This window comes from Sus scrofa, chromosome 13, assembly GCF_000003025.6.
Source record: "Sus scrofa isolate TJ Tabasco breed Duroc chromosome 13, Sscrofa11.1, whole genome shotgun sequence".
NCBI lineage: Eukaryota > Metazoa > Chordata > Mammalia > Artiodactyla > Suidae > Sus > Sus scrofa.
The window spans coordinates 23,822,288-23,832,628 of record NC_010455.5 but is presented as its reverse complement, the minus strand read 5'-3'; the positions used below and the strand labels follow the sequence as shown (position 1 = coordinate 23,832,628).

Below are 10,341 nucleotides of genomic sequence, written 5' to 3'. Positions count from 1 at the left end.
ACCTGTCCCTGGCAGCTTGGGCCAAAGGCCAGAAGAGCAGGCTGCACCCTGCCCCCAGGAGCCCCAGTCTAGGGGTCTGAGGAGCAAGGTTGACCTCCTCGCCAGAAATAATGATTGATACAAGTGCTGGGGTGGGGGCGGGGGACCAAAAAGAGTCCTGACTGCACCCAGCATAAGGAGGAGTGCCTGAAACACGCAAGCCTCTGGTGCATGTTTCTGACTTCCCATTCTGTTTTCATGTGTCTGCCTCTATTTCCACATGCTTTATCCTCTCCTTTTGCTAGTTCTGTCACCCTTTAGGTATCTATCCCTTGCCTTGGGACATGTGTGGACATGGTTAGGTGACCATGTTGTCAGTGGCCATTAAAGAATGCATGGCTTAGAGTCTGGCCTCTGGTGGGGGTGGCCTGTCCCTGGAAGTAGCTTAGGTAGGGACAGCCTAGTCTTCAGCATCTCAGGGTGGAGTACCCAGTATATCAAGTTGTCTCGTGTCCCCTCTCACTGATCCCTGGGAGCCCTTTTGTAGAGGTCACTCCAGCATGCAGACTCTCCAAGGGTCCGGAGACTCTGCTCCGATCAGCCTGGGGGTCTGGGTGGCAGCTCCCCACAGCTTCAATATCCTGGCTGGAAGTCCTGCAGGCTCCTACCCCGTGGGTACAGTGCACGGCAGGACTGAGCCTGCCCACTCCCCAGTGAGGGCCATAGGGTGACTTCCTGGGGTTTTTCTCTCAACATAACCCACCCCAAGAAACTAGGTTGTAAAGCAGATCATATAATAAAGGTGGCTGGCTTCCCACTGGTATGGTGGTGGAAACTTGGGGAAAGCGTTCCACATCACTGACTCATACCAAGGGACCATGCATGTGACCAGCAGTATGTTATAAAAACAAGGCTTGCAGCCATCAAGGATGACATGGGCTGTTCTAGAAGGGACCCTTACTCATTCGCTGTTTCCAAACCTTAGTCATTGGGCAAATTCTCTTGAAAACATTGCCATATCTGCATTTTACTTATACTAACTATCGTACTTTATATCAGTTACAGCAATATGCTTAAAAGTTAGAACAATTCTAGGTAACAGCATGTACAAATTCATAGGTTTGTTGTGCTGTTTTTCTCTATTATATAATGATATTTAAACAGTTATTAAACTTTCAAATGTTTGCTGTATATCATAGGCAGGGATTTGTACCATGATTTAGGAACACACAGATCTAGTCTAGTTTCCTGCCACATATGGGGACACAGACACGGAGGAGAAGGTCACATGGGGAGGTTCTAGGCCTCCTGACTCCCAGTTCAGAGTTCCTTCCCCTGAGGTCAGACTGGCCTATTACTGCCATCCCGAAAAACAGGAAGAGGGGTATTGGGAGCACAGCAAAGGTGACCTCTGTCATCCTTTTGCAGTTACAATTAACATTATTCATCTAGGAGTGCCCATTGTGGCTCAGCTGAAGCGAATCTGACTAGCATTCATGAGGACGCAGGTTCGATCCCTGGCCTCACTCAGTGGGTTAAGTATCTGGCGTTGCTGGCGTTAGGCCAGCAGCTACAGCTCTGATTCGACCCCTAGCCGGGGAACCTCCATATGCTGTGGGTGTGGCCCTAAAAAGACAAAAAACAAAACAAGAAACATTATGCATCTAAATAGAAACTGCTATCATCTAAATAAAACTAAATAATAACAAAATAAAACAAAACAAAAAACATTATGCATCTAAATAGAAACTACTGCTTTTGTCCCCTTAGGTGTTAAAAGGGATTCAGGAGGATGGATTCATCTTTTACTAAAGCTGAAGTGGGAACTAGTTTTTCGTGGGATAGATTTTCTTACTCGAGGCAAAAGTAATCAGGTTTGTCCCAAAGTGGTAAGGACCAGCAGTGGCCTACTGAAGCCTTGGGGAGGAGACAACAGAGTGTATGGGCAGAGTGGGCCTGTCTGGGCCCACTGCCAAGGAGGACGTGTGGGTAGCATGGCAAGGAGCAGCAGTGACTTCTCTAATCCAGGATTGTGGGGACTAGAGGGGAGAGGGGAGGCATTAAAGGGCTGACATAAAAATATTAAAATAGCTGTAGGGTATTTTTTCCATCACCTCTTTGCTCTCCTCTGCCCCCTGAAAGTCTAGGATAAAAGTGTGGCCCATCAGAAGTTGCCCAATGAGGCCAGCAGAAGCTAACCTGGTTGATAATCTTTCCTTCCCAGAGCAAAATTACTTCTTGTGTCTTAAAAACAGAAAGTTTTAGGATATCCCTTAGACCAAATTAGGCATGATTCAAATAAACCACACATAATATAGAAATGAGAAATAATATCTTATTTTCTGAATCTCTTCTCCGCTGACCCAGTTCCCACCCCCGCCATGAAACTTCTGTAGGTTGACAGCTTCCACTTGCCCTGGCTCCCACTGACCATGGCTAGGGCCTCAGAGAACCTTGGGCCTTTTTCAAAATTTCTTCTCTGATTTTGGGGTAGTTGGGGTGCTCTCTGAGGACCTGGGACAAGGGAACAGACAACAGAAAGGGTGTGGAACATACAGCAGGGCTCCCTGCCACTGCACCAAGCACCCCCTGCTGCTGTCGGGGGCTTACGCTGTGGCAGACTTCGATGGCCTCCACGAATCTCTTGTCCTTCAAGTAGTTGAAAGCAAGTTTGAAGCCTGTCCAGGGGCAGGGAAAATACAGACAATGGGTGGCACCCTGATGACCTGAGAACCCCTCTGGTTCCCACAACAGCCAGAATACAATCCTTAGGTTGTAGGGTCAGAGGGGTTGTTCTTTGGCCCAGCTCCCTCCTGCACCCAGGAGTGCCTTGCCTGGCTGCCTTACCGATGGCAGGGTTGGCATGATGACTGTACTTCCAGGCCAGTTCATAGTTGGTGGCTGCATCCTTGTAGGACTGTTCCCTCTCCATGATGAAGCCCATGTATTCGTAGGCCTTGCAGCAGGACTGCAGGGAAAGCCGGTCAGAGCTTCCCAGGAGGGGAAGCCACATCCTGTCCCAGTCCCCAGGTGATACCCAGAGGGGACAAGGCATGGGCAGAGGTTGCATTAACCCAAAGCACTCAGGGTCTCCAGAAGAGGTCTCCTCTTCTCAGCAATTCAAGGCTGCCATGACCCCTTTCCTCCGCAGCTCTCCTGCTCCAACCACAAATACCGCCCCTACCTCATGAACCTGTCCCATCTTTCTTCCCCAATCTGGGGTCCCCTTCAGGGCTGCAAACCCCCCCTGGGCCTCCTCTTGCCTTGCTTTGCACTCTCATCCTGCTCTGTAGTCCACGGGCTCCCTCTCCACCCATCTCTTCTCATTTTGTTCCTACCCGACATCTGTTTCCAAAGTCCACATGCCCCTACCGGGCCTCCCTGGTATCCCTGGCTTCCCCCCCTCCACCCTGACGGCGGTGGACCCCTCACCTTGTTGTACTGCACGCAGCGCCGCAGCAGCTCCGAGGCTAGGTCGAACTTGCCACCTTGGCAGTAGATGTCAGCCAACAAGAGCCAGCTCTTCTCCAGGTCGTCGGCCTCAGCCAACGCCCACGGGGCCTTGGCCAGGCGCTTCAACTGTGTTCGCGCCTTGGGGACCTGCTTCAGCAGCGAGTAGGCCTGCGCCATGGCCAGCAGGGCGGGGACGCTGTCCTTCTGCGCGGGTGGGAAGCAGGCGTCGTCGCGTCTGGCCCTCCCTCAGCGCCGCCCCGCAGCCCGCCCTCGCGTCCTGGCAGCCCGCGCACCTCAGCCTGGGCCATATCGATGAAGGTGCCCAGCGCAGCCTCCACATTAGCCTTCTCCCGGGTGGCCAGCAGGCATAGGCTCTGCAGCAGCCGCAGCTGGGTCTGGCCCGAGGCCGACTGCGGGTAGAACTCCCGCAGCAGCTTCTCCGCGGTGCGCACACCGTGCCGCTCTGACTCCTTTCTCTCCAGGGAACTGTGGGCATCAGAGGGCGAACCAGCAGGCCTGCCTGCGGGCCCCTTGCCCGGCCTCCACCTAGAGGCCGCAAGCTCTTCCCCCTGCCACGCACTCCCACCCCTGCCCCCCACCAGCCGGCCAGGCCCTCACTTGCTCTCAGGCACCAGGCTCTCAAAAGCCTCTCCGCCCACAATCTCGTTGTCTGGGTTCAGACAGATCTGCACCATGCAGTAGGTAGCGCTCTGGCCCCAAGTGTTGTCCTTGCGCGCTTTGTTTAGGAACTTCAAGGCTTCGTTGGGCTGCCCTATGTGCCTGTAATGGAGGTGACCCCACAAATCAGATAGGGAAACTGAGGTCTGGGGAGTGTGGGGGACATACAAGGATCACTCTGTGAATCTGCACAGAGCAGGGGCTGGATCCTTGGTCTCCCTGCTTCCTGATAGGGAAGCTGAGTTTCCACTTTCAGGGAAGACATGCAAAGCCCAGCATGTCTTAGGGAGAGCGTCCTGCGCATAACGCCTCCGACCACACCAACTCACCAGCAGTAGATGCCTCTGCAGTAGTTGAAGCCTGGCTCCAAAGGCACCCGGCTGGACATCTTCTTGGCCAATTCAAAGAAGGCAGGGGCATCCTCAAGTTTGCCACTTCTTCGTAGCAGATCAATTAGTTTGTTCAGTACAGGAAAATTGTCTAAAGAGAGCAGAAACTTCCAGGCTGTGATAACCAGTAGCTGAATCAGGCAGAGAGAGGCAGGGAGGACCAGGAGACACTACCCAGCAGGGGCATCCCAGTGTCTCCAGTGTCTCCAATGATCTCCAGGGAGACACAATGAAGTAGGTACTCTTACTGTTCCCATTTTACAGATGAGGAGACAGGACACAAAGAAGTTAAGTCATCTGCCAAAGGTTACAACTGTTAAGTGGAAGACCAAAAATCAAACCTAAATGGTCTGGCTCTGGGACTCCCACTCCTAACAGCTATGATCTGCTGGGCCTCTGGGCAACTCTGCTGTAGGCTTGGCTACGGCTCCAGCCTGAGCCTCGTGTCTGGCCCCCCTTCCCTAGCAAGAAGGGGTGGTTTTATGTTGCAGTGAGTGGGAATGAGCTACATATCAGGTGAGAATTTCCAGCCACCTGCAGGTGGCTGTGACCTCAAAAGAGGACTTATGTTGAGCCCCAGTATCTGTGATTTGGGGACAGACAGGCTGTCTTGGGTCCATTGCCAAGCACTGCCCTGCCTGAGACCAGGAACTGGCCCCTTGGACTTGGGAAGGGCCAGCACGTTCCACTGGGACTTTATCAGTTTCCTGCCTCTCTGGGAACAATCAGAGAGGAAGGGGCTTCCTCTGCCCGGTCAGGAAGGAGGGGAGAGGGCCCACCCTTCTGGGGAAGAGTGGCCCTGGCTTGGTGGGAACTGACACAGGCAGTCTCAGTGGGCAGGCTCAATATAGGCAATTACCTGGCGCTTTCTCCAGGACTTGGTGGTAGAGGTTGATGGCAGCTTCGTATTTCTGCTTTCTAAACATCAGGTCAGCCATCATCTATCAAAAAACACGATGCTGGGATAGCAGCTTGCATGGACATGGCAGGGAGGCAGAGGGGGCAGGGTGGGTAAGGAGGGAAGGTAGGAGTGGACTTCTGAGTTAGCCTTGCTGGGTACTGGGAGAAGCCACCACGGGAGAAGCCCAGAAGGTGGGGCCTGCCTAGGGAGGGGGAGCCTGGGGGTGAGGAGAGAAGTGGGAAGGAAAAGCCGGGGGTAGTAGACACATGGAGTTAGCCCCTATACCCATGTCTGAGACCTGCCAGCTCCAGGCAGTGAGGAAGAATGGGGGTTCCACACCTCTGCTGGCATGGCCCTGGAGGTGGTCTGGGTGACAGGGAGGCGAGGGGTAGGTCTGGGAGAGCTTTTCCCACACACTTCCTGAAGCCCCAGGAACCTGTCCCACCCTGGCCTTCACCGGTGGGTGTGGTTTCCCCTGGAGTGAATCAGCCTTGCCACCTCCCAGCAGACCGGCCCGGGAGGTTGCTGCTGCCCCCTGCTGCCAGCCCACTCCTGCCGTCTGAAGGGCATGGGTTCAGTGCTAAGTCCCCTCGGGGCGGGTCAGCTGGGCACCTGAGGTTATGGGGCTGGGAAGCAGCCCACATGTGGCCTCTGGGACCCTGGGGAGCACAAAGAAGGCCCAGAACCTCTTACCACAGAGGCCATCTCATGGTTCTTCTCGGTCTGCAGCAGGATGTCACAGTGCTGCTCGCACAAGTCCAGGTGACCCTGCAGCAGGTAGAGGTGTGCCAGTTCCAGCACCACCTGGACAAGACCGGATATAGTAACTAACCAATGCACATCATGGGAAACTCGGGGACCCATGCCTCGGTCCTCAGACCCCATCTCTTTCAGCTCTGCCTGCACACTATGTCTCTGATCCCCTGCCTTTCTCTGCCCCTCCATTTTTCTCACCCAATACTCCAGGCATACCATGCCTTTGACGAGCCATCCTCTGAGAGTCTGGACCTGGTTAACTCATACTAGTCCTTCAGCTTCAGCAAACTCGTCTCCTCTGGGAAGCTCTCTGCACCCCAGACTCCAGGACAGATACTCCTCTTCTGAGTTCCCGTAGTGTCCTGACCCCCAGGGGGGTATCACGTGGTATTAGAACTGCATATGTACTTGTCTTTACCCTGGGCCCAGGGGGGAGACTATGGGTAGGGACAATGTCTCCAGGGCCTAGCACCTGGCTTGCACAAACTGGGAATCTGTTCAATAAGAGCACATTAGATAAATGAATGGGTCACTAAACTCTTCATGCACCCTCCTAGCATAAACTCCAGCCCCCATTCCCTATTTGGAGCCACACCTCCTGCATGACCTAGTCCAGGCTTCATGCCCAAAGAGCCTCCAGCGGCCACACTCTTGTTGTCTCTCCACCTGCATGGGGGACCTGAGAACGCCAGAGTAATGTGCAGCATCTTTCAGCAATGCCTTTCCCACTTTACCCTCCATAAGTGGTTGTCCAAAATGAGGCTCTGGTCTGGCTCTGAGAGCTGCAGTTGTTGAGGGCCCTGGGGTCGGCTGGAGCAGGTCCCCCACACCAATGGTCCGTGCCCCTTGCAAGGAGGTACAGAGAACTGGCCTCTGCCCCTGGTCAGGGAGTTCTGCAAAGCTTCATGCCCCAAGAGAAGGAACAGGGTCTCGCTCTGAGGACTCCACCTTATTGTCAGTGGGCGAGTAGGAGAGGGCGTCCTTGTAAGACCGCACTGCCTTGGCATACTCCTTCTCTGCCAGGTAGTACTCTCCAAAGTGGATGCAGATGGAGGCTGCCAGTTGCTTCTGGGAGGGGATCATTTCCGGTTGCTCCAGGGGAACACGCTTCAGGATCCGAGACTGAAGGTCCATGGCCTTGAGAAACCAGTAAACTCAGCATCAGAAACGCAGAGCCCGATGTGCCAGATCTCAGGCCTATCCATAGCAAGTTCCCAAGCTCTCATCTCAGAGCCGGCCATCTTAGAAAGGGCATCTCAAGTGTCCTTGAGGAAATCTAGGTTGCTCTGGACAGGTAAGGCCACTAGCTGAGTACCCAGGAGGCAAGCTGGCACTGCCTCTGGGGCAGGAATAGAAGCAAAGGCACTCAAACAAAATACTCTAATGTATTTGACCTGTTTACCAGTTTCCATAACACATTGGCACTCACTGTGTCATATCTGCTTCGGCTGCTCTACAGGCTAGAACAAGCACACAGTAGGGATTTGACACAGGCTGTGTTTTGTTTTGTTTTGCTTTGTTTCTTTTCAGGGCACACCTGTGGCATATAGAAGGTCTCAGATTAGGGGTTGAAACAGAGCTGCAGCTGCCAGCCTAGGCCACAGCCACAGCAATGTGGGATCTGAGCCACATCTGCGACCTATGCTGCAGCTTGCAGCAATGCTAGATCCTTAACCCACTGAGTGAGGCCAGGGATCAAACCTACATCCTCATGGATACTAGTTAGGTTCTTAACCCGCTGAGCCACAATGGGAGCTCCACACAGGCTGTGTTTTGATGGGTGCTTTCTTTCTGAATATTGCCCTGCTGGGAATTTAAGGTGGCTCCCACAAATGTCTATGACATGCAGTGATCAACTGAGTAAACAGAGAGCATCGGGGCAAGAGGAAATGATGATGCCAGGGTTAGGTTTTGGGAAGTGGGCACAGATCAGCCCTTGGTGCCCCAAGGGCCAGAAGGAAGAATGGAGATCCAGAGGGAAACGAGTGGATAAGTCATCTGAAGCATCAGAGATGCTCTACAACCACAGAATGCACCTTAGAGGCAAGTGCCAGGCCACACCTTTGGATAGGAAGTGTGAAGAATGCACGGAAAAAAATAGGCAGGAGTCTCCCATCAGGGGCAATCCACTGGAGAGAGTTTGGGTTGGGACAAATCAAATCTTAGCTTCACCATTTACTAAGCAGTGTTACTTTGGGTACTTTTCCTAACCTCTTTGAGCTTTATCTGTTACACAGGAGTGCCACAGTGCTTATCTCAAAGAGCTACTGTGAGAATTGAATAAGAAAGCAAAAAGCCTAGTACAGAACTCAGCACAGAGCATTCAAGGCCTGGGAGCTGCTGGCATTGTCTATTATTATCACCACCAGCATCCTTGAGGACAAAGGCACTCTCTTACTCCCTGCCTTCTCCAGCCCAGCCCAGGCAGGCTTAGAGCACTTCCTTGCTCCATCAATCAAAAAAGAGCAAGGGTGGGGGAATAAATGGAAGGTGGAGATCAGAGGTGTAACCTAGATCCTCTTTCGAAGACCAGGCTTCGAGCCTTCCAGACCTGCAGTCCTTTCCTATCTTCTGCTCCCATCAGGAAACGGCAGATAAAGAACTGGAGTCTACTTGTCAATTACCTTGTTCAAAGTTTCCATCACATCTTCCTTTTTATGGCTCTTATAAACCTTTGCCAGCAAGAGTAAGCACTTGACATCATTCATCATGGACGGGATGTCTTTGACTGCAAAATGGAAGCTCAAATTAGTACTTTCTGGCCCCTGGGAAGTGGGGGATGGGGGAGCAGGGGGCCGGGCTCAGAGCCCCAGCCAGTGCCCGCTGCCTGCCCCATTCTCCTGGAGGCAGTCTGTGTGCTCGGGAGGCTAGCAGAGTGAGTGAGGATGCTACCTCACCGAAGTCATGATCCAGTGCCTGCTTCAAAACTTTTTCTGCTTTGCTGAACTTTTTTAACTTCAGGAACAGTTCAGCCAGATCACAGCACAGAAAGTCTTGTCCGCTGATCTTCTGGGCAGCCTCATAATAATTAATTGCCTTAGTGCAAACAGGAAATATTGGCATCAGGTCTGGTTCTACACGGGAGCACCTCACACCATGTGCCTTTCTGTGGCCACCACACCTGTGTGTCCCTCCAGAACACAGAAGCCTCAGATGCAAAGGCCTCCCAGAAGGCATGGCATAGGACTCAAGCCTTAGCCTCAGCAGGTGGGGGTGGGGTGCAGAGTTGGTGAGACCTGCTCTTGGCACCCCATTCAGTGGGGTCTCCCCTCCTGTCTAGCCTCCCATCCATGCATCCTCCTCCATCTTCCCTGCTGGGCCACCCCTCCCTACCCTTTCCCACCCTAGCCCAGCCTGACCTTGGTGTACTGGTGGGTCTTCACATAAGCTTGCCCAATCCTGCTGACCAGGGATGCATCGTGTGGGTTTTTTCTGTAGGCTTCGTCGTAGACCTCCAGGGCCTTTTCAGGCTGGTGGGGAGAGAGTCAGGGGTCTCTCTCCTCTCTTACTGAAGAAGTGAGATTGGGGGGCCATCTGGCAAAGCCATGAGGCCTTCACTTACCTCCTGAATGTTCATGAAAGCATCACCCAGTAGCAAGCTAGTGTGGGGCCCGGGCAGATGTTCACAGAGTTCCCTGCAAAAGTAACCAAAATCTTAGCTCAGACCTGTGAGTCCTTCCTATTCCTGAATCCATCTCCTCTTCTTTCCCATTTATCCTGGCTGACATCCCTCCATCCATTCATTCATCATCCAATACTTACTGGCTCAAAAGAGGCAAGCGCTAGCTCCTTTAGTCCAGCCTCTGCTCATCTGCCACTGGACCACTGCCAGCACTTCCACCCACTCCTCTGGCCTCCACCCCCAACACCCCTGGGTCCTTCTTCATGAAGCGGACTGCTCTTTCTAAACCTCCAAGGTGACCATGTCACCTCAATGTTTATTGGTTTCCCACTGCTTGTGGCATTGCCTCCCGCCCCTGATCTAGCACTTCCTTCCGCTTGAACTGCCCAGATGGGTTTTGCCCGAGGAAGGGGACGAGGAAGGTACTCTTGAGGTCACAATGTCGAATCGTAGAGACAGCAGCTTGGGGCTTCCCGTTCGCGCTCTCTATCCTCCTTCACGCACGGTCACATCCGAGTCACTGAACATTTCCTCGGGGACAGGCAGAGCCAGGAGCCAGGGCA

General features: G+C 53.2%; 1 protein-coding gene across 2 annotated transcripts in view; it reads right to left on the bottom strand.

Annotated features, from left to right (window-relative positions):
• Nucleotides 2,295-10,341, bottom strand: part of TTC21A (tetratricopeptide repeat domain 21A) — a 32,817-nt gene continuing 24,770 nt past the window's right edge. Inside the window, exons 16-29 of one of the 2 annotated variants that reach the window (XM_013981474.2) lie at nucleotides 9,719-9,791; nucleotides 9,516-9,626; nucleotides 9,054-9,192; nucleotides 8,781-8,884; nucleotides 7,105-7,293; nucleotides 6,094-6,204; nucleotides 5,359-5,440; nucleotides 4,440-4,590; nucleotides 4,051-4,212; nucleotides 3,726-3,918; nucleotides 3,412-3,636; nucleotides 2,827-2,947; nucleotides 2,590-2,657; nucleotides 2,295-2,493 (exon numbers count right to left, since the gene is read on the bottom strand). In XM_013981474.2, the coding sequence (XP_013836928.2) occupies nucleotides 2,416-2,493; nucleotides 2,590-2,657; nucleotides 2,827-2,947; nucleotides 3,412-3,636; nucleotides 3,726-3,918; nucleotides 4,051-4,212; nucleotides 4,440-4,590; nucleotides 5,359-5,440; nucleotides 6,094-6,204; nucleotides 7,105-7,293; nucleotides 8,781-8,884; nucleotides 9,054-9,192; nucleotides 9,516-9,626; nucleotides 9,719-9,791 (1,807 nt within the window). In that variant the 3' untranslated portion in view covers nucleotides 2,295-2,415. The remainder of the gene's footprint in view (nucleotides 2,494-2,589; nucleotides 2,658-2,826; nucleotides 2,948-3,411; nucleotides 3,637-3,725; nucleotides 3,919-4,050; nucleotides 4,213-4,439; nucleotides 4,591-5,358; nucleotides 5,441-6,093; nucleotides 6,205-7,104; nucleotides 7,294-8,780; nucleotides 8,885-9,053; nucleotides 9,193-9,515; nucleotides 9,627-9,718; nucleotides 9,792-10,341) is intronic. The other variant, XM_021071679.1, reaches the window with a different exon arrangement.